Source organism: Carlito syrichta, unplaced genomic scaffold (assembly GCF_000164805.1).
Source record: "Carlito syrichta isolate Samal-C Ts95f unplaced genomic scaffold, Tarsius_syrichta-2.0.1 Scaffold307214, whole genome shotgun sequence".
NCBI lineage: Eukaryota > Metazoa > Chordata > Mammalia > Primates > Tarsiidae > Carlito > Carlito syrichta.
This window is the reverse complement of record NW_007251310.1, coordinates 6,692-30,964: the sequence shown is the minus strand read 5'-3', so window position 1 is coordinate 30,964 and position 24,273 is coordinate 6,692. Positions and strand designations below refer to the sequence as shown.

Sequence of the window (24,273 nt, the reverse complement as noted above, 5' to 3'; positions counted from 1 at the left end):
TTGTGTCCCCTGGAAAATACTAGTTGGCTCCAAAATAGAAAACAGTGCTCAACATATCTAAAATAGAAGCAGAATAAAAGTATTAGGAAAGAAGGTAATATTTACAAATTTAGAAATTATTTTTTGTCTCTGATGGGTGTTCCTTTCAAATAACCATGGGGATTTGGCTCAGCTGGGGTTATCTATTTGCAAAAAATAATGATGAAAAGAAAACCAGCTGGGAAAATGGAAGATTCAATACAAGATAATTTGGTGACATTCAGACAATTGAAACTCATCAAAAAGAACCTCTAAAAATGGAATTGGCATTTACTTCATATCTTAAATTTCTCACTGTTGAACAATTTACAGTGTAAACTATTTTTACAGGTAATTTAAAAAACTAATTGTACTAAGAAAACAGACCCATGCGCAATTGGGTGTGTGAGAGAGGGGTCACCGTGCATTAAACAAAGTATATTTCTGAGATATAAACTGTAAGAGACTGCTGTAGTTTGAAAGCTTATGTCCTCCCAAAATTCATATTGAAACTTAATCACAATTGTGATCTTGTTAGCACACGAGGCCTTGGTGAGATGATTAGGTCATAAGGCAGAACCTTCATGAATGGGGTTTTCCCCTTAAAATAGAGGCTGCTAGCCGGGCTCGGTGGCTCAGCCTGTAATCCCGCGCCTTTGGGAGGCTGAGGTGAGTGGATTGCCTGAGCCCGCGGGTTCGAGACCCGCCTGGGCAGCGAGACCTCATCTCTACAATAAATCAAAAAATCAGCCAGACGTGGTAGCGCGTGCCTGTAATTCCGGCTGAGGCGGAAGTATCGCCGGAGCCCAGCAGGTCGAGACTGCGGTGGCCGGGAGTGGCCACTGCACTCCAGTCTGGGTGACAGAGTGAGACTCCAACTCAAAAAAAAAAAAAAAAAAAAGCAGAGCATGGTGGTTTATGCTTGCAACCCCAGCGCTTTGGGAGGAGGAGGCAAAGGGGATTGCCTGAGCCCAGGAGTTCAAGACCAGCCCACGCAATTCTTATCTCTACAATAAATTTTAAAATATTAGCTGCGTGTGGTGGTGCATGCTTGTAGTTCCAGTTACTTGGAAAGCTGAGGCAAAAGGATTGCCTGAGCCCAGCAGGTCGAGGCTGCAGTAGCTGTGAGCATGCCACTATACTCCAGCCTGGGTGACAGAGTGAGATTCTAACTTATAAAAAAAGAGGGGAGGTAATTCACAAAATGAGTAGTGCTGAAACTTGTAAAAAGTCACAACTCATAATCTCAGTACAAGGGAAATTAGAGAGAAAGGTTGGAAAACAGACATTGGAATAAATAGCACAGCAGTCGGGAACTACTTAGTTCCACACATTTTTGTAGCCTGCAATGTAACTACATTGCAGCACAGTTCATTAATTGATTGTCAAAATAAGGTACCTTCGTTATTTAGAGAAACCTATATTATTTTGAGAATATGCTTTTTTTGAAGGATTCTTAAAATAGGTACCCAGATTTTAGCTATTTCTTGCAATTTCATGATCTGTTATCAGGAAATGCATGGGATTGTCATTTCTCTTTGCAAATTTGTGACAGTTACCCTTTGATTAAGTTTTCATGTTGTGTAGCTTCTAATTTGCAAGAGATCTTTTGATTTACTTAGAAGATACAGAGTCTTAACTTTTTATGTGTCTAGAATCTATGGCTTGGGATTTTTATCCTCCCCCTCTGAAAACTTCTATAAGATTTCTTTATCTTTAGAGTGAAGATACTTTACTAGGATGTATTCTGATATGTCATTTCTCATTACTTTGGATATATGGTGGATAAATTTTTTCAGACTGAAGATTTAAGTCTTTCAACTGTGGGAAATATTCCGTTTATTTATTTTTTTTCTCTCCTTGTGGTGTAAATCTCTACTGTTAGGCAAAGCTTGACTATTTTCTCTATATTTCTTCAGTTTTTTAATACTTATGGTTTTGTCTCTTACCTTTCTTGACCTCTGTCTTCTGAAATTCTAAATTGGTCTTCAGCCATGTTATTTATTTGTCATTTCAAATATTGTTATTTATTACCAGCACAGGGTAAGGTTGTTGGATTTACTTTTTTATTTTGACAATTGTGATTTTTAACTTCTAAGAATTATTTTTGTTTTTTGATTAGTTTTAGTATTTTATGAATGTGTTGTCTTTTCAAATCTCTTTGACTATCTGTTTAAATTTCCTTTCTGTTTTTTGCGTTAGTTTGATTTTTCTGGATTAGTTCTCCTTGTTCATCCTATTCTTTCTAGTTTTTACTCTTATGTCTGGAAATATTTGGTGGTCTTTGATTGTCTAGTCATATTGAGAAGTAGTGGACTGTTTGCTTAAAAAAAGATAGTGACTAGGCTTGGTGGCTTAGCCTGTAATCCCAGCACTTTGGTAGGCCGATGCTGCCTGAACCTGCAGATTCGAGAACAGCCCGGGCAACTTGGCGAGACCTTGTCTCTGTAATAAAATAAAAAATAGCTGGGCGTGGTAGCATGCGTGTGTAGTTCCGGTTGAGGTGGAAGGATCACCGGAGCCCAGCAGGTCGACACTAGGATGGCCATGAGTGTGCCACTTCACTGCATTCCAGCCTGGTCTAAGGGGTGAGACTCCAACTCAAAAAAAAAAAATACAGTTTGCATAGGTTTCTTAAATCTGTTTTTAAACTGACCTGGTCTCTCTGCTTGAGGCTGGATCTTTTCATACTTGAGATTCCCATGACAGGGACGGAGGACAGATCAGGTAATCTGGGGAACACTACACTAGCCAAAATTAGGACGCATTCCCTTAAGAGTAGCATAACAATAAAAATTTTGAGATATAATAATATGTGCATTAAATAACAAGATCTAGCAGCAGGTCTAATAACTATTGCAATTTCAAAGAATGATAAATATTGACAGTATCTTGAGGTACTTGTGACAATTCTAGAGTAATATGAAAAAGATGCATTATTTCTTTTGGAAATGAAGTCACATTAATCCACTACTGTGGATGGTTTTCTACATTTACATGGTGGAAATACTAAATTTCAACTTAAAGATGTTTTTTTTTTTTAATTTAAGTTGGTATACTTCCTATATTCTTTCTTCAGGCTCCTGCTTATAAAGCATTCTAAGAACTTTATAGATTAAAAAAATCCATAAATTTCCCTGTTCAGCAAAGAAAGTAACTTCCTATCTACTCTTGCCCAGCCTCTGTAGCTGCATTTCCTTGCCAGCCTGAGACCAATCAGGCCATCCCTACCTGCTCTTTTATACTTCTTTATCCTTACAAACTTCCCTTCCTTTGGCATTGGTCTTCAATTCATCCCTATGTTGTTCGAGCTATGTCTGTCCTCCTCTAACCTATTCTAGGAGGAGGCACTCCCAGCCTTCTTTTATCCCTCAACCTGATTCAGATTCCTAGAATATATTATTATTGCATGTTTACTAACTTGTACTTTACAAGTTGGCTCTTAAGAGTAGATACTTTGCTTTGTTCATCTTTGTCAGTATCAAAAACCTACCACATGGGAGGCATACACACAAACAATGGGTACATGGCACGTGCCCATAATTTTAGCACTTTTGGGAGGCTGAAGTAGGAGGATCACCTGAGCCCAGGAATTGGAGCCTTCTGTGAGCTATGATTCACTCCCTCTTGTGGCCGACAGAGTGAGACCCCATCTCTAAAAATCAAAAAAACAAACAAACAAATAAATAAATAAAAGCTGTCCAAGTAATTGTAATGACAAGTAATTGTAATGTGAAACCATGATTGCAAATTACTGGAGAAAACCATTATCTGGGTGAAAAGGTTAAATTCTTAAGACTTTCTTATGATAATATGACAATATGGATAGACAACACAGGAAAGACAAAACATCTTGGCGAAGACTTAAGCTTTTTCACCTGATTTTCTCTAGATAGGATCTAGAATTTGTCTCTTTAGAAAAAAACAATATGAAAGATGACATAGCATTTTTGAAATGGCAGCATTTTAGGATGGATAATTGATTAATGGGGCAGCAGTCAGGTAAGAGGTATGTGATTACAATAGGGCAACATAGGGAATCCTTAGGGTGATTAAACTGTCCAGTGTCTTGTCTGTGGTGGTGGATACATGAACCTGCACAGGTATGAAAATTGTACTGAATTAAATGTACACATACACAATTGAGTACAAGTAAAACTGGGGAAATTCAAAAGATGTGTTAAGTGAAAGGAAATTGAATGAGGAGAGAATGTTTTAATTAAAAAAAAGATAAAACCTATTGAAACATAAAGAGCACTCAATTCCTGTGTAGAGCCTAGTTCTAGTTTAGAGATAGTGGAGAGCATCTCTTTTTTAATAGAGGTTCTTTTAAATTGTGGAAAATTTCTTCCTGATAAGCATCCTTTTTGAACCCCGTGAGGACTGAGCTTGGTTTCCCTTCCTAAAATGGCTCAATGAAAGTAGAAAGACGCTGCCCTCTGATATGTAAACCCTAGGCTTTAGGTGAAACCCTTTAAGCTCTATCCATGGCCAGTCACAATATTAGTTTATTCTGCTTCTTTCTATAAATGAGGCTGATAGCAACCTTCTTCACATGGTGTTTGTGAGGATTAAGTATAATCTGCTTTGTAACTAGGTAGATAAGTGTGAGTAATTGTTACTGTTTTTCTCCAGAATTTGTCCTTTTCCTTTTATTTTCTCTTCTACTCTAGTTTCTCCCTTCTACTCTAGCTCACAGTACTCTTCTCTGAGAATATTCTCAACCTATCTGTCGTCCCTCCCTGGCCTAATTCCCTCCCTGGCCTAATTCCATGTTGAATTTTCTATATTAAAAATTTCAGAAGTGCATGTGTGTGTAAACTCAAAAGAGACTATCTGTATAGCATTCTCTAACCCAGATGTCCTTTCTACTTCTGTAGGGGAAACCCAAGAAGAAGCTTATTGACAGGAAGAATACGGTAACTGATTTCTAAAAGTTGAGAAATTCTTTTTATGTGCATTGTATGTGACCATGCACAGACTAAGCATAATACTTTATATAACCATTTTCAGTTTGATTTCAAATTGGTAACATTTTTTTTTCTATTTGAACAGTATTCTGTGGATATTTTTACAAACTAAGTTTGAGATTTTCTTTATTGTAACTACAGGTATAACATTTCAACTAATAATAGTGGCAGTCATGTTTGGCTGTGTAAGAGAAACAAGAGTATTAATGAGATTTCAAGACTATTGTCATGTTAGATTTAAATTAGAGTTTGTGCTTTGGCCTTGGCACATCTGAGTCATGCAGCTCTGTTCCTTATGGGATTGAGCAGAACCTGTTTGCAGTGTGTCACAGAACTGAAAGTGTGCAAAGCATCAGTCACTTTTCATTTAGACAGAGGAAGAGCTGGGGGTGGTGGCTTTGTGTCACTGAAGACTGCAACCCCAACAAAACCCTTTACCCTAAACGCATGCCTTCTGGTATAGAGAGTTTGAGACATGACATATATCTCTTTTGTCCTGTACCTGTTTGAAAAACAATATAACAAGAAGAGAGAACCCCCTTATATCTCACTTTTTGTTTTGTATTTAAGAGTTAATTAAGATAAACTTGGATTCTCATCCAAAAAGAAGGAAAACATTATGACTGCCATTTAATTAAAACTGAAACAAATCAAGTTTCTAGCTTGTTTCCGAGTGAAAATCATAGTAATTTGTAAGTTTTCAATCAAAGAATATGCTTTTAGAATATAGCACTGTCGATCTGGAAATTGGAAAAAAAAAAAAAAAGGAAAAAAATCGTCAACACTAAGAATATATAAAAGTCACTAGATTCTGTTCTTTCTCCATTTTTTGGCACTCATTTTATATTGCCATCAGTTGGAGGTTTTTGGTGGTATAGAAGTGGAAGCAGATGAAAGCTGGCATGGGATACACCATATGCTGGAGCATAAAACAAGTCATATATTTTAAATGATCTGGGGTATGTTCTTTGACTCCAGTGGAACTGGATATCAGCATCAATTGAAAATCTTCAAATATCTGGAATTTAAACAACACATTTCTAAGTAATACATGGGTGAAGGAAGAAAACGTGAGGAAAATTATGAAATGTTTTGAACTGGATGATGATAATATGGCATTAAGAATTGTGGGATGCAGCTAAAATTGCTTTGAGGAAAATATATAGCTTTATTTGCTTAATTAGGAGACTGAGGACTGAAGTTTGATCCAATGTTCATTTTAAGAAACTAGAAAAAGCATTGTAACCCAAAGTAAGTAGAAGAGAGGAAATAATGAAGAGCAGAAAGCAAATGAATAAAAAGCAAACAATAAAGAAAATTAACGAAGTCCAAAATGTATTCATTGGTAAGCTAGCAGAATTGTTAAACCCTTAGACTGATCTAGAAAAGAGAGAGAGAGAGACCATTAATTACCAATATCAGAGAGAAAAGAGAGGATATCAGTATAGGTCTTACAGATATAGGACATCAATATAATAGGTCCAATATAGGTCCTATATATTGATATTCTCTATAGGATATCCTCCATAGGATATCAATATATAGTTCCAATATAGGTCCTGTGAGTACTAAAAGTAGTAGGGGATATTCAGAGAATATTATTAGAACCTTATTCCATCACTTTAACAACATAGATGAATTGACTAACTTCCTAGTGTGTGTGTGTGTGTGTGTGTGTGTGTGTGTGTGTGTGTGTGTGTATGTGTGGAGGGGGAAGGTGGGGGAAGAAACACCCAAACTGATATCAGCTAAAATAGAAATTTTAGAGTCCTATGTCTATTATGAAAATTAAATTTGTAACCAAAATCCTTCCTAAAGAGATAACTCCAGGCTTACTGGTTTCCCTGGTGAATTCTATCAAGCATTTGAGGAAGAATAACACCAGTCTTATACAAGCTCTTTCACAAATATAAGAAAGGACCCTTCCCTGCTCATTTTATGATGCCAGCATGACTATGATGCCAAAACCTGACAAAGACATTAAAAAAGAAGAAGAGGAAAATTACAGGCTAGTATCCCTTATGAATATAGGTCAAAATTTCCTAAAAGAATATTAGCAACCACATCTACCAGGATATAGGAAGGATAATACATATGACTGAGATTTTCAGTGATGCAGGGTTAACTTACCATTTGAAAATTAGTCAAGATAATTCACCACATTAATTAAAGGAGAAAAACTAGATGCTTATTTCATTAGATGCCAAAAGGAAAAAAAAAATCACGTGTATTTATGTGAAAAATCTCTTAACAAATCTGAAGGGAAGGGAATTTCTTCAGTCTGATAAAGACCTTCTAAGAAGATATTGCTATCATCTTATTTAGTAAAATGTCAGGGAAGATGTTTACTTACACCACTTTTATTCATATTGTACTATAATTCCCAGGCAGTATAATAAAGCAAGACGGGGAAAAAGAAATGCATACAGATTGGAAAGGAAGAAGTAAAATGTCTTTATTTTTGGATAACATGATCAGATTAGATAATTCTTAGGCATTTATAAACACAAGAAAATAGACGTACATGTAGCAAGGCCTTATATAAGATCGACAGACTAAAATCTAATGTATTTTAATATTAGCAGTAAATAATTGGAAAATGAATTGGAATTGATCTGAAAGAGATTAAAGAAGACCTAAATAAATGGAGAGATATGCCATGCTCATGGCTGAGAAGATGGAATAATTAAAATACCCATTCTCCTCAAATCGATTTAAAGATTTATTTCAATCTCAATCATTATTCTGGTTGATATTTTTAATAGAAACTGATAAACTTTTAAAAATTTGTATGGAAATGCAAAGAACTTAGAATATTCAAAGTAGTCTTGAAAAAGACTTAGAGAGCCCAGAAATAGACCCACATTTATGTGGTTATTTAATTTTCAACAAAAGGCCCATGGTAGTCGAATTGGGAAAATACATTATTTTTAACACATGGAACAACTGGATATCATATTTTCAAAAGTGACCCCCACCCCCTATTTTCCACAAAAATTCAAGGTGATTCATAGATATAAGCATAAAAGCGATTACTATAAGATTTCTTGAGGAAAATAGAATATTTTTGTGTTTGAGTTTGATAAAAATTTTTAGACATTTTACAGAAAGCAGTAAACAAACAAAATGAAATATTTCCTCAAGAGTAAAAACTTCATTATAAGATACTATTAAGGAAATAGAAATGGTTAGGGAAGTCATAGACTGATTAAAGGTATTCATCAAACATATGTCAAAAGGTTTGTGTCTAGGAAATATAAAGAACTCCTACAACTCAATAGTAAAATGACAGCCTAATTACACAAGGATAAAATACTTCAAGAGGGAGATGTATGACTAGCCAATATGCTCATGAGAATGTGCTTAATAACATTGGTTATCAGGGAATTACAAATTAAAGCCATGTTATGCCACTAAATGCCTAGCAGAATGGCTAGTAATACACTGACGACATTTAATGTTGGTGAGAATGTGGAGCTAACAGAACTCTGATAAGTTGTCGTTGGCAGCCTAAAGTGGTACAAGCACTTTAGGAAAAGAGATTGGCAGTTTGTTAGAAAACTTAGTATATTCCACTCTGAGATCTTTACCCAGAAGAAATGAAAAACATAATCACAAAATTACTTGTACAATTATGTTTATAGTAGCTTAATTCATAAGATTCCAAAACAGGAAACAACCTAGGCATCCGACAAAAAGAGAGTAGATAAACTGGATTATTCAGACAGTGGCCTACAACTCATGAATAAAAATGAATGAATACTGATACATACATGACTGACTCTCAAAAACTTGCTGAATGAAAGAAGCCTGACACAGAAGAGCTCATAGTATGTAGTTCTATTTTTATGAAATTCTAGAACAGGTAAAATTAATGCATGATTAAAATGTTCAGAACAGTGTTTTCCTTTGGTTGTAGGGAAGGGACTAACTGGGAATGGGTATGAGATCTTGCTGAGGTGATAGTAATGTTAAGAGTTTGGGTTATATAGCTCTTGGCATTTGTCAGAACTCATTAAGCAGACATTGAATATTTGTATATTTCACTGTATATAATTTTTAGCTCACCAAAAAAAAAAAATAATCCTATAAAACAAATACTGAACTCTAGATAGTATTGACATGCATGTTGACTTGTTAAGCAAAGTACACTGATGTCTGTCTGCAACTTTGAAATGCTTTAAAAATGAGATGGGTGGATAGAAGGATGTATGGTTTGATATGTATGTAAACAAATATAGTAAAATGTTAATTGTAGCAGCTAAGTGGTGAGTATGTATATGGATGTTCACCATATAACTCTTTAAGCTTTTTTGTTTAAATATTTTCATAATAAAATGTTGGAAAAATAAAATGAAATAGATGTAGCTAAAATGAAATGAAATAGGTGTAGCATTAAAATGTATAGGGAGTTCCATTGTTTATTAATTGACCAGTATCTATGATAAGTCAGCTATGTGCTGGGCAGTACTATGAACACCACGAGGCGTGGTGATGAGCAAGTGAGGCATGACCCTTGCCCTCAAGCTATGCTTGTTTACCAGATTCACACTCCCCTACATTCCCTAACCATATCCCTATACAACTTGGGATTTATCTCTTTGCTTGTAGTTGTTACTGAAAAATATCTCTAGAGAAGGACATTTGTAGTGGTTTCTCCATATCTCTGAGCTTTTAGCATTCATGTTTTCAGTTTTTTATTGATAATTTTTCCAAAAGAATGTTTTTTCCTGAAGAATAGAGTTCTTGGCACTTTAGGCAGAAACATTCTTGTTTACATAATAGACAATGGTTCATGAGTATAAACACTGGACTTTAATTTATTAGGGTATTGAAGTATTTTCCACTCATTCAATTAGAATAACCCAAAACATTAAGCTGTCTCAAATTTCATTAAGTCTTTAAGAGACATGTCTTGGAGAGAGGAATGTCTATGTGCTTTTAAGATAGAGATGTCAGTGTTTAAGCTATGCCCATGTTTGCGTATATAGTTATCAAATGTGACCAAGTTAACCAGACATTATTAAGTAAATGGTTTAAATGATTTCATTTTTCTATCTGATTTGTTTTTATTTTACTATTTAATTGGCTAAAAAAATATTTTTGTAGCTCTGTATGTGTATCTGTGTGTATATGATTTAGTCTTTGGGACTATGATAAGATTGGTTTGAACTATATTTAAAATTCATTGGTTTGCTTCCCATTTCTGCTTCCTGTGTTAGGACCATCCTGTTCTTGGCTCAGTGTTCTGCTCTGGAGCGAAAGTTTTCACAAGATTTACTGTCCACTCTACCCAGAAAGCCCTACCAGAAAGTCTTAAATAGACCAAATGACACGGCCTTCTGTCATAGTTAGAGACTGAAAACTCCTGGAGGAGTTCAGATGAGTTCTAGAGAGTTCATTCAGAGCCAACCAGTTAGATTTTGGGTTCTGAATATACAGAGTTGGCTGCATGTGTTCAGTTACTGATGTGGATACTATTTTTCTGACCCAGTGACCCCAGAGCCATTTCTCTCTTTGGTACTTGATTATGCCTGCCTGCCCTGTACTTCGCTCAGTCCTTGTCTGAACTGGGCCTGGTATCAGTCCCTTCCCTAATTTGTGATTTGTCTTACCTAATGTCTAATATAGCTGCTGCCAGCCTCCTTTTCCCATCCCATGTCTCATTCTTGACCTGATTGAATTTGGCCTTGTCCTGCATCTGATGCCTTCCATTGTCTGTGCCTCTGGCTCTAGCTCCTGACCTGTACTCAAGAGGCCAGTCACTGTCCCCACCTCCTTCTATAGCTAATTAGGACAAAAAGAGGGTAGGAGCCTTGACAGCTCCTCAAGTTGAAATGCTTGAGACTTGGTGAGTCCTTCAGTCTTGGTAATGCTCACTGAGATACCTCCCCTGTATCTCAGTCAGCTTAGTGCTGCCTACCATTTTCCGATTGTCAGCCATTCTTCCCCTCTTCCCAGCCTCTGCTAAATCTATGTTTACTAAATTTTGGTACATTCAAAAGGATGTTTATAACATGCTGAGTAGGTTATAATGATTAGCAATAAAATAGACTTTTGCCACCAGTAAATTAAGAATTAAAATGTTGTAATTTTGAAGATGTAAGGTATTGTATAGCACTTTGCAATCCTTGCAGTAGAGTAGGAGTATTACTTAATACTTACTGGTGCTTAAATGTTTGTCTTCAGTTATATTTTGTCCCAGAACATTAGTGAGGTTTAATGTAGGTCCCAGTATTCCCCTTTATCTATCAAACCTTTAGAATTCACTAGAGTTACCATGCCCAGAGGGCCTTCATTACAGAATTCTGTCAAGCTTAGCCTTGGAATAAAGGAGATAACTTTCTGAAGGCTGTAGCTACCATATTGTTTTTTCTCTAGAGTGACTGCTGATGGAGCACCAGAATTGAAGCTAGAGAGTATGAATTCAAAGGCCAAGCTGCATGCTGCTCTTTACGAGAGGAAGCTCCTGTCTCTGGAGGTGCGAAAACGTAGACGACGGAGTAGCAGATTGAGGACGATGAGGCCAAAATACCCAGGTACCTGCTGGGGAGCTTTCACCAAACTTTATTATCTGGGTCCTGCCAGACCGAGTTACCCAGCTGCTGACTCAATATTTATTGAATCAGAACCTACCTCATCACATGCATATATTTGTTTATAATATTTCCTTGAAGCTTAATTTCAAAAGGATTGTAAGTTTTAAAACCTTCCATTCTATAATATTTGCATTGAAGAGTGTCTGTAGCACACCCATTTTGGCTTTTGTTCTTATTCCAACATCATCCAAAAATACCTGATACTTTAGAAATAACATTAGCCTCATTGTAGTGAATTCCTGAGCATTACCACTCAAGTTTTTTATGATTAAGTAAGTCCAGTTCGTTCTTTGACGTTGCTAAATGGCAGAATATCTTAGACAAAGTGGAATTTCTCCCATGTTGCAGGTCTGTTGCTTCTTGACTGATAGACTGATTTCCGTTTTTTCTCTCTGCCCCTCCTTTGTTGAACACCTGTATTGGGCAGCATGTTAGTCACTGGGGTTTTGTTGGTGAATAAAAAGATATGGTCTCTGTCCTTATAGACTTTCAAGGCAGTGGAGAAGAAGAATAATGAATAAACAGGAGAGAAGGTACCTCCATGAACGGTGCTTTTCTAAAATCTCTAACGCACTGTAGAAATTACTAAGCCAAGGGGTTTTTTTCCTTATGTTGAGAAATGCATTGGTGTACTGAGAAATATCAACTATTGAAGGTCATTAATAGATTTTTAGAATATTTAAGATTAGAGAGTAAAATGTGGTTACTAATAATTTTGTACCTTGTTTGTAGTTTGATTTAGAAATAGTCTTTTTACTAAAAAGATAAAAGGAAGGTATTGGGAGAGAGGAAAATTTAATCCTTTTTTCAGCAACATTAGTGATTCTTCGCATTTAGTGATTACTCAACCAGCTGAAATGAATGTTAAAACTGAGACAGAGAGTGAAGAGGAAGAAGAAGTTGCATTAGACAATGAAGATGAAGAACAGGAAGCTTCCCAGGAGGAGTCTGCAGGGTCTCTTGGAGAAAATCAAGCCAAATATGCACCCCCATTGACTGTTATGGTAGAAAATTCACCCAAAGAAAATTCCACGAAAGTTCCTGAGTGGAATAATAAAGGTGAACAGAGCTGCAAAATTGAGACTCAGGAGCCAGTTCCTAAATTTAATCTGATGCAGATTCTACAAGAGAATGGAAATCTTAGGTATGTATCTTTTTAACTTGTATAACAGATAATAACTAATTTATTCTGTGTGCCAGGTACTATTTTAATGGCTTTATGGTCATTTTTCTTTTAATATTCACAGAAGTCCTATGAAATAATGACTATGTTCAGACCTTGCTACTATTAGGGAAACCAAGCCTTAGAGAAATTAAATAACTTGTCTAAGGTAGAGCTGCAGTACAAACTCATGTCTCATTGGCCTGACAAATATTTGTTGGGTATTTGTATCAGTCAGACAAGGAACTCAAGAAGCTCATGGTATTGTATGGCAGAAAGAGAGCTGGGACTGTGACCCCAGTATGGTACAGGAATACCATACTGGAGAGTGCTGGTATAGGTAAGAAAGACACGGAGTACTGTCACAGTCATTCATCTGGTCCCTCGGCAAGTTTTTGTTGAACATCTGTGCTGTGCCAGGAATTGTGCTAGGTCATATCACATTACTATGGGGACCAAGACAGGTTTTTAAAGCTTCAAATCAGTGAGGAAGACTAACAGTAAATAAAGAAACATGGTCATTTCAGACAATGAGAGATGCTGTGAGGACAGTAAGACGGTGCAATGTTAGAATGTAATTGGGCAAAGGGTTACTTAGGTTGTAGGGATCAGGCATATAGAGGTTACCTTTGAGGTGAGTTCTGAGTGATAAGGAGTCAGTCATATGATTATCAGGGATCAGAATATTCCCACAGAACATCAGGTTCGAGTTCAGTGTGTTTACAAAATACAGACTGGAGTGGTATAATTATGTGGGTAAGAAGTGAGACCGAACAATTGGATACTGTCAGATCATGGAGGTTAAGAGGAGCCTGGGATTTATTTACTAGATGATTTTTTATTTTATTTTTTATTTTTTATTTTTGAGTCGGAGTCTTACTCCGTCGCCCAGACTGGCCGGGAGCGGCCACTGCAGCCTCGACCTGCTGGGCTCCAGCGATCCTTCCACCTCAGCCTTCCGAGTAGCCGGAATTACAGGCACGCGCTACCATGCTCAGCTGATTTTTTGATTTATTGTAGAGATGAGGTCTCGCCAAGTTGCCCAGGCGGGTCTTGAACCCACGGGCTCAGGCAATCCACTCACCTCAGCCTCCCAAAGTGCGGGAGTACAGACTGAGCTACTGAGTCCGGCTACTAGATGATTTTTTAAACAGTTGAATGGTATAGTAAGATCTTGTTTTAGAAAGTAAATTTTGGTTGCACTATAGGATAGTGATTGATGAGAGAAGAAACTAAAGGCAGGAGGGTGAGTTAGGAACTGTTAGAACTGCCTAGATCCAGGAAGATGAAGGCCTTGATCAGAGCAATGGCTATAGGAATGGAGAGAATTGGAAGGACTTAGTGAAATTTGCAAAGTAAAATTGACAAGACTAAATTTTCCACTTTGGGCAACTTGGTGATGCCACCAGTCAATATTAGGAACATAGGAGTTGATTTCATGATAGAAATAATGGGTTTCATTTGAAACACAGTAAGGAAGAAGTACTTTGGCTGAAGTGCAGCAGACAGGTGAAAATATAGCTTTGTAAGTCAAGGTTGAAAAGGATTGTATATTTGCCAGTTAAAGCCTTCAGAGTGGGTGAGATTGTTCAATTCCACTTAGTTCAGCAAGTAGAAAAAAAGAGAATTGAGCCCTAGGGAATACTACTGTAGGTTCAATGGGTCGGTCAGTAAAAAGACCAAGAAATAGCAGTGAGAGATAGGCATAAACTGGGAGGGAGCAGTCAGAGGAAAGCAGCAAGATGAGTTTCAAGTCTGCAGAGTGCCTTAGATAGCACCTTAGGATGAGCAGTGAAAAGAGCCTCCTGGATTTATGGCCTAGGGCCAACTGAAGAGGCCCCAGAGCAGTTGTAAGCTGAGAAAATAAGAAAGCAAGTGTGACTAACTTTCAGAGGGTTTGGCTATGAAAGGAAGGTGAGAATGCATCAGGGAGAGAGCCAGCTAAGAGAAAGGGAATTTTTTTTTTTTTTAAGATAGGGATTCTGAAGCTTATTCATTGACTTAAGGAGAAGGATAGGATATGATGATCAGAGGACTAGAGATGCAGAAATGGATAGATTGATAGAGAAAGGTCTTTAGGGAAGGTAGAAAGAGGCCAGGGAGGGTTGTGTCTTCCTATAAGTCAAAAAGAAAGAACTATGGGATGAATGCAGTAGGTAGAAGTTGAAGAGCAAGGAATCTTAGGTGTTTATACATGGTAGCCTTTATTTTCTAAATTAGAGGCCAATTCTTATACTGAAAGGCTGGAGGGTGACATTGAAGTATGGGAGATAGTTAAGGTTTAGAACAGTGTTGTAGAGAATAAGAGTAGTTCCCTTAGTGAGAACATAGTGAATTCAGAAGACCCCTGGGCTCTGGCTGTTTCAGTGCTACCAACTGGCCATGTGGTCAAAGCAAGTCAAAGAACTTCTCTAGGCCTTAGTTTCCTTTTCTGTTAAGCCAAGGTCTGGGGTTAGACAAATGTTTTTTCAAAATACTTCCTGATAGGAAAAAATAGTCTGCTAAATTGAAAATAGAACATTTGAAAACCACTGGACTATATTCTGAGATTCTTTCCAGCAATAACATTCTCCTTAGTTGTTGTAGAAATAAATTGCTTCCTCACAAATCTTACGGATCTCGCTTTCAATGAGGAAACAGGGGTGTGTTCGTGTTCATCAGTGGTTTTCAGATTGTGTTCCCAGAAGCTGTCCATTGTTCTGTGGGTTTCTCAGCTACTAAGGGACTTGGGGAAGGTCATGGCAAGGGTTCAGGACTCTAGGCATGGCCTCCTATTATATATTTGATATACTGAGAAGCTACATAGCTTTTTGCTTTTTTTTTGAGTCAGGGTATTACTCTGTCACCCAGACTGGAGTGCAGTGGCACGATCATGGTTCACTGCAGTCTCAACCTTCTGACCTTGGCGATCCTTCTGCCTCAGCCTCCTGAGTAGCTGGGACTATAGGCATGCACCACCACGCCTGGCTAATTTTTAATTTTTTTGTAGAAACAATGTCTTACTATGTTGCCTAGTCTGGTCTTAAACTGCTGGGCTCAAGTGATCCTCCTGTCTCGGTCTCCCAAAGTGCTAAGATTACGGGCATTAGCCACCATGTCTGGCCAACCTGTTGCTTTTTAAAAATAGACTTCTTCACCGTAAATCATTCTGGCTTTCATTCTTTCATCTTTTTTTGGTTTGTTTGTTGCAAATGACTAGCTGGCCAATGTGTCCAGTATTTTAGAGACAGTCTCAGAATTAACATCCCAGGGATCTCATTAATAAGGTTTACAGAAATGGAAAACTTAGTGCTTGTTCATTTGATTTGCAACAAAACAATGATTAAATCTTAGCTTATGAACAATAATTTTCTTATTCAAAAGACCTGCATGTTTTAGTATAAAGGGATCAGTCAGTGAAATTGGGCATTCTACATTTGGAGGTGTCTGAAATATGCTATTTCCTGCTCCTTATATTGCAAATGAATTCATTGACCAAAAGTTGATGATTTTTAAAATGTATTCTGAGTTGAAAATAATGTGGAAGGAAAGCTTATGGGAATGGATGGGGGGCAGGTGGCATATGCTTTCTAGGTGAATAAGAATATAATTATTGTCTTTGTGGAGAAACATTTGAAAATATGAATTTATTGTTTCAAAGTCATAGTGTGCTCCCGTAAATTATCCCTGTTAGTAACATATCTAGCCTTATTTATAGTTCACGTTCTGAACCTCTTATGTATTAAGCTTTCAAAAGCAAATCTTAGCCTGACTTCCCTGCCCTCCAATTCTCCACCACATACATGGACGCTAATCTGGGGCCCTCTTAGGAGTTCCAGTTTGCTCTGGACAAATCCTTCATCCTAACCTGGGGGAACAGTGAGTGGAAAGCATTCAGTGATTATATGTGTGAGGATTGTAAACAGAATTTGTGTTGGGCCCTAATCCTCGCTGATGTAATTTTGGCTACAGTGTCAGAAGGCCGATCAGCTGAAGTAACCAAAATCTCGCCTGAAAGAAAACAGATCTGCCATGGTTAGCAGCTGAAGTGAAACTCATCAGTGTCTCTCTGGTACTTCTGTCTTCCAAACAATATAGCCTGATCAGATTTCCTTGTTTCCAACTTAGACTGCCAGGCCAAAAGTAGCTGGGTTCTTCATTGGTGTTAATGAGGTGCTTTCTACTGGATTTGAGGGTTTCTTTCTCCCCCTGAATGTCTGGGCTTGTCCTGGCCCATCATTTCCTCCATGCCAGTCTCTTGTTGGACTCACTCATTTGTTCTGGGTTCCAGCCATTCCCATCTTGTAGTTGAGAAAAGCATGGCCTTAAAATCTGGTCTTAGGAGTCCCTTTGTTGGACTTATTTGTTTCCCGCTTTGGATGCTTTTACGAACCAAAAATAGTAGTTGCCATAGCATGATCCATACTTTTGTACTGATAAGTATTCTTAAGGACTGCCAGTGCAAAAAACCTTTTCTCATTAATATAGTGGTTTTTGTGAAGATTCAATACTTCTCCTGACTGTTCCCCCAAGAAAGTTGTTTAAAAGTTCAGAGATAAGGGAATGAGTAAGAAACCTGATTTTCTATTCTTGTTTTCTCCCCCATGCTAATAATGAGAACATAAATAGGATTCTCCATCTCTGATTCTTTTAATGGAAATATTATTTTTAAAAACCTCATGTACTGTTTAGAAGGAATCTTTTGTAGTGGCTATAAAATGGGTTTCATATTTCTTAGCCATTTTAATAGAAGGCTCCTCAGAGGCTGCTTTGATAGAGGCAAGTACATATATGTTAGGCTTATAGTTCTGTCTCATAACGGTGTGTTGTTTTGGATTCCTATAGCAAAGTGCAGGCCCGAATAGCGTTCTCAGCATACCTCCAGCATGTTCAGATTCGCCTGATGAAAGACAGTGGAAGTCAGACATTCAGTGCCAGTTGGGCCGCCAAAGAGGATGAACAGATGGTGAGGCTATTCTTATTGGAACCGTCTTACTTTCCCTTTTTTTCTTTTCTTTTTGTCCCTTCTGTTAGGGTAAAGAACAGTAATTACGTTTCTAGATTTCTCTTACTTTAGTGTAAAGTGAATCTTTGATTTGGAGCTGTGTTCATTATACCATGTAGTGAGGGCATCAGTTTAGTTCATTTGGAAATGAAAATTGGTTGCTCATTGGATGTGAGGTCCTGTGCAAAACCTTTGAAAAGAATAACAACTTATAGTCCTTCTTCAAGCAACCCCACATCTTATTAACTCTTTGAGGTAGGCATTGTTATCCCTGTTTTACAGGTGAGGAAACAAAGGCCCAGAGAAGCCAAGTCTGCTAGCTTTCAGCTGGTATGTGGTAAAGGCGGAACTTGAACCCGGATGTTATCATTGTACATTATTTGTGCTTCCATGTTTTCATGCATCATAAGGTGCATATTTTCTGTTCTGAGGAGTCAAATTAGTTCTTTGAAAGTCAACACCCTCTCAGAATGCACCATCCTCCAGCCTAATATTGTTTCTTTACTAGTTGTAACTTTTTTCTTAGGGTACTAGAATCAAACTTGTGTGATAATTTTTACTTATCAGTCATTTAACATGCCTGGCATTTCATATTCTAGGAAGGTTTTTCTTTTTGGATCAGAACTACAGGGAGCTTCAAACTCTTTGGTAATGTCAGAGCTTAGAAGAAGCCACAGCCCTTGCTTTCTCACAACAGGGGTCTGTCGCCAAAAAGAGAGGGACCTTTAAGTCTAAATTAGCTGCATCCTTTATTCCACTCAGTGGTCACCTTACTGTAATTTTTAGTCTGCCGCATTACCCGTAAAGACCTGGTAGGTCATTATGCTGAGCTTATTATTATAAAAACATGTTGGTTATCCCAGAAAACAACTTACGAATTTAAAGTAGCTAATATAACTGAGAGATAAAAACTTGTGTATTGTGAATAATTCTTCAACCATCAGTGGAAAATGTTAGCTCTGCTCTTTCCAAGTGGAAAATTGAAACTGCCTTTTTGAGAGTCAGTTTGTCTGCTCCACGGTGAAAAAATAATATTTTAATATAACAGCTTAAACTACCCTATAGTAAAGACAGCAGAGTAGAACTGTGAAATCCAACCCTCTGGTTATGAGGCTGTTCCATTTATGCTGGAGCAAATTGGCACCCAAGGACAATGAACCCAAATCAAATTCAAGAAGAAAAAAATAGTCCAAAAGAGAATAACCCCTTCTGATGCTGGCTTAGAATTCACACAGGATTACTGTAGAGCTTTCTACAACAATACTGAGGATCATTCTTGCAAAACCTAAAGCCAGCTCTATGAATTCCTTCTTGAAAATATACAAAGAGGACCCCCCAAAACAGGAATTTGTTTATAAAAAATTATGTATTCTTACATGTGTAAACTTCAGTCACCTTTAAAGTACTCTTCATTTGATGCAATACATCTATAGAGACACTTTTGCCACTGCTCAAAACAGTTTTTGAACTCGTCCATTTTGATGCCTTTTAGTGCTTCTGCCATTTTTTGTTTCATCTCTTTCACATCGGGGCAGTGTTTTCCTTTGAGGACTTTTTTCATCTAAGGAAACAAAAAAAAGTCAGGAGGGTGAGGTTACGAGGGTCATGCTGTCTTTGGTCAAAAACTGTTGAACACTCAGTGAAGAGTAGACAGGTTGTTCATGTAAATCGCCCATCATGAAATGCAAATGTGTTGAAAGAATCTCAAAAAAAAAAATTCACTGAAGCTGAACTGAACACAGCCTCTTATGACAATACTAGCTGGCATACTGATGCTGATGGGTTTCTAGAACACTTTCCTAGTGAGGGAAGCCTGTAGTACAAGGGGCTCGCCCTCCAAAAAAAAAAATTCTGGTTTTTTTGGGGGGGTCTTTCTTGTCTCTAGAGCAAGTCCTTCCCCATTTGCTCGTGGCTGTGGCAGTGGTCTTGCTTAAGAGGAAGGTAGTTGTAGAGTTGTCCTCTTTGGTCTGGATTAGGGTTAGAGTTTCTGTATCTCACAACTCACATAAGGCACAGACATCACCAGACAGTCCCCAAAACTTAACATCTTTAGGCAATTTTATTGTGTTTATGGGGCAACAACATCTGTAAGGCCCTTAGTGTTAAAAAAAAAACAAAACAAAACTCTCTGAAGTATTTATGATATCAATCATCTGATTTTTATCTTCAGTTTTCAGAATTCCTTGTCCCCATCTTAGGTGAGATGTATTATTTTAAATTTCCCTTAGTGACCTTCCACTGTGCCCTTCTTGCCAATCCTTAACTCTAAAAACTTCCTTATCCTTGGAAGAGAGGAAAAAAAAAAACAAGCCATCACCTTTGAAGCTACTATGGCAGTTCTTTCTGTCACTAAACTTTTTTTTTTTTTTTTTTGAGTTGAAGTCTCACTCTGTCACCCAGACTGGAGTGCAGTGGCCGCTCTCGGCCACCACAGCCTCGACCTGCTGGCTCTGGTGATCTTTCCGCCTCAGCCTTCCGAGTAGCTGGAACTGCAGACGTGTGCTACCATGCCTGGCTAATTTTTGATTTATTGTAGAGATGAGGTCTTGCCAAGTTGCCCAGGCGGGTCTCGAACCTGCGGGCTCAGGCAATTCACTCACCTCAGCCTCCCAAGGCGTGGGATTACAGGCTGAGCCCAGCCTTTTTTTTTTTTTGAGTTGGAGTCTCACTCTGTCGCCCAGACTAGAGTGCATGCTCACGGCCACCGCAGCCTCAACCTGCCAGTCTTAGGCTAAATATTTTGATTTATTGTAGAGATGAGGTCTTGCCAAGTTGCCCAGGCTGCCCTCAAACCCGTGAGCTCAGGCAGTACTCTCACCTCAGGCCCTCAAAGTGCTGGGATTATAGGCTTGAGCCACCGCACCCAGCCCACTAAACTTTTTAAGTCGGTAGTTTCTACTCTGCCTGTATTCCTCATGCCCCTGCTTTTCCTAACGTCTTCCTTGTACCCTCTGTATTAAAAGCATTCTCTTGAGATGATCCCACAATGGCCAGGTCCGGGACCTTGTCTGTGCAGTGATCCTTTCCATTGCCAGCTTCTTGGAAGACCTTGACATGGTGACCTTCCCTCACTTGGCCTCTATGACACTGTTTTCTCCTGGGTGTCTTCCTACATCTCTGATGTTTCTATCCTGTTTGTTTCTGATGTCTCCTTTTTTTTTTCTATCTCTAAGTATGAATATTTTCGCATTCTTTTTCTACCATCTCACCTTCGATGATTTCATTTGCTCCTGCAGTTTTGGTTTCCGCCCACTGTCATGAATGCTACTTTCCCTAAATAACTCTGTCTGACCACCCCACAAGATACGATGACTGTTCTTTAAATTATTATTGTACTATTTGTGTATGTAGTCTGGCACTTTCATAACTGCTACTTTATTACGTAGTTATTTGTATACATATTTGATTTTTATTTTCTGACTGCTAGCTTATTGAAGGAAGAGAATAGTTTGTTTTTTTTTTTAATCTTTCTGTGGCCTTGTATCTGTCATGTTTGTTCTGGGTCTTATTTGATCATACTGTGCCTGTATGATCCCTTCAGAGCTTGTCTTCTGTTACTTAACACAATCCCTGCTTTTTTCTCCCTTAACTCTTTGATTTATAGGAGCTGGTAGTCCGTTTCCTTAAGCGAGCATCAGGTAACCTCCAGCACTCGCTGAGGATGGTATTACCCAGCCGACGATTGGCACTTCTAGAACGCAGAAGAATCCTGGCCCACCAACTGGGTGACTTTATCATTGTATACAACAAGGTAAGTGGTGTATTTGTTAGTCTTGTGCTTTGGATTGCCATAGACTGTCAGAAACAGTTAGAAGTGTCTGTCTAACTGGGTGGAAAGATTCTTCTTCTGTTTTCTAGCATCATTATCCCTATGCTTACTGTTAAAGGAAGCAGGACTCCACCCCTTAAGTCAGCAGAGCTGAAAAACTATTTCTTACTGCTGAAAACCTAGTGGCCGCGGTTAACTCTTATCAGAAGGCACATTTCTTTTGAGCTTTGTTGCACCTGTGATGAGTACTGGCCTCTGTGACTCTGTGTTGTTGTTATTGTGCCTGTAAACAACGATGAATTGCCCATTTCAGAGCAAATTTGAACTGTAAATTTCATATGATGAATTAAATCTCTTTTTTGAGAAAGTGATACTTTCTTCTCTGAAGGATTTTATACAGTGACATCATTTTTCAATCAAGCTCAGGAAATATACTATTTCATTTAGGATATTTTGCAAAGCATCCTAAATCCAGGGGCCTCAGAATGCATTAAAAACATAATTTTGAAGGTTGGTGTGGGGATTTGGTCAGTTTGTAGAAGGAGAAGTTGAGACCTAGAAATTTAAGTGGTTTTTCTAAAGTTGCATGGAATAGTTAGTAGACTATCGATACACCAAATCCATATCCACAGTTTATTCCAGTTCTGCTGAGAATTTTTTTTATGTTGTATATACGTGAAGAACCTATTCAGTTTGGAAGCTGGTATAAGAGTATCTTACAAGACCTATCTGTTCTTTCCTAATAGAACAATACTGTGTCTCTGTTGTCATATTGTTAAATATATGTGTAGTCACAGATAGTACTAAGCTTCTATAAAAAGCTCTTTAATCAATGGACCATCTACGTAGAAAGTAAAAACATGATAAATATTTACATTTGTTCTGCAACTTTCACTTGGGAATTTCAGAATGTTTCACAAAATAATGGCCAAAAGTAATATATCAAATTTATATTTGTCAAAAGTACATGGAATAATTTTTTTTAATCGTCCTCTCTTGCCTTACATGGAATAATTAAATGTCTTTACTCTAAGGACTAATTAGCTCAAAGGTAATGAAACCAGATTAATGAAGTGTACATTTATCAGAGTTAGTTTCATCTTGTTATTTTTCTATGGGGCTTTGGCACGGGGCAGGAAACAGAACAAATGGCTGAAAAGAAAGTGAAGAAGAAGCTAGAGGAAGAAGAGGAAGATGGGGTGAATACAGAAAACTTTCAGGAGTTCATCAGACAAGCAAGGTAGGAGACAATCTTTTTTTTTTTTGAGTTGGAGTCTCACTCTGTCGCCCAGCCTGGAGTGCAGAGTGGCACGCTCACGGCCACCCCAGTGTCGACCTGCTGGGCTCCAGTGATCCTTCTGCCTCAGCCTTCCTTCAACTTTCCAAAGAGTTCTCTCAGAACTCTTTGGAGTTCAGTAGCCAGAACTACAGGTGCGCACTACCACACCCTGGCTAATGTTTTTGATTTATTGTAGAGATGAGGTCTCGCCAAGTTGCCCGGGCTGGTCTTGAAACCGCCGTCTCAGGCAATCCTCTCACCTCAGTCTCCCAAAGTGCTGGGATTACAGGCTAAGCCACTGAGCCTGGCTGATAGGAGACATTCTTAATAAAAGCCATTTTATTCCATCTTCCATACTTCCCAGTGAATGAATGAAACCACTGAAAGCTGGACAAGGTGGCACACACCTGCAATCCCTGCTACTTGGGAGGCTGAGGCTGAAGGATCCTTTGAGCCCAGGAGCTTGAGGCCAGTATGGGCAGCATAGCAAGACCCCATCTCTAAATGAAAAAAAAAAAAGAGAGAGAGAGAAAGAAAGAAAAGAAAGTAAATCACTCTCAGAAGGAGAAAAGGTTTCATAGGTTTGGTCTCTTTATGTCTCAGCCAACATGTTGCTGTTGTCACAACTTCATTTATTGAAACAGCGCTGCTGGGTGTCTGGGCTGTAGTTCTAGACAGCCTTCAAAGTAACCACCACTCGAAGTTCTGAGAGAACTCTTTGGAAAGTTGAAGGTAGAGGTTTCTAGTGTGTACTGGGCCTAAATTTATCCCTGGCCTCCTGATGCAGTGGAGATGACAACACTTTGCCTACAGTAAGTGGATTGAAGAATTGGCATGCTCTCAATCTGTGAATTATGCCTAATTTATATAAAATAGAGCAAGTCCTTCATACTTAGGCTTAATCTTTAGAAATTGAGAATCTCGGTATTCGGTTCTCTATCTTAATACAAGTCAGCCAGACCATTTGACCCATTTGTATTGTTTCCAAAGGAAGAGATATCAAAGGCACTTGATTTTAAATCTTGTAGAACTCACACTGGGGGCCTTTTTCGAACTAGAGGGTTGTGCAAAGCTACTAAAAGAAATGATAAACAGATATAGTCTCCATTATGTAGATTTCAACCATCCAAGTCACAATAGGGGGAATATCAGAAAATCAGCTCTTTATGTTCATTTGTGAGGTTGAATGAGGCAGGGAAGGGGACTTATAGCATTATCTTTGCTTAATACCTTGAACAGACCCCACTTATGCCTGTGTACTTAAACATATAGCAGACAAACACACCATTTTGTGGGAATCTATAATTGTATGATGTTATTTTGTTGACATCCTTGAGTCTTAAGTAATATGATTGATAAAACAGGTGTAGAAACAAAGTAAGAAACCATTTTTCATATCAACATTATAAAAGCAGAAAAGGAAATAAAACTAGATTATGTTCATAAAAATAGCTCTACTTTTTTTTTTTTTTTTTGAGTTGGTGTCTCACTC

The 24,273-nt window shown here is 38.0% G+C and overlaps 1 protein-coding gene across 6 annotated transcripts in view; it reads left to right on the top strand.

The window, feature by feature from the left end:
• TTLL5 (tubulin tyrosine ligase like 5) overlaps positions 1-24,273 on the top strand; it is a 120,055-nt gene that overhangs the window by 90,815 nt on the left and 4,967 nt on the right. For 4 of the 6 annotated variants that reach the window (XM_021715592.1, XM_021715594.1, XM_008064172.1 and 1 more), the window contains 6 exons: positions 4,899-4,937; positions 11,370-11,527; positions 12,425-12,731; positions 17,574-17,694; positions 21,338-21,484; positions 22,639-22,742. In XM_021715592.1, the coding sequence (XP_021571267.1) occupies positions 4,899-4,937; positions 11,370-11,527; positions 12,425-12,731; positions 17,574-17,694; positions 21,338-21,484; positions 22,639-22,742 (876 nt within the window). The remainder of the gene's footprint in view (positions 1-4,898; positions 4,938-11,369; positions 11,528-12,424; positions 12,732-17,573; positions 17,695-21,337; positions 21,485-22,638; positions 22,743-24,273) is intronic. The other 2 variants (XM_021715595.1, XM_021715593.1) reach the window with 1 other exon arrangement.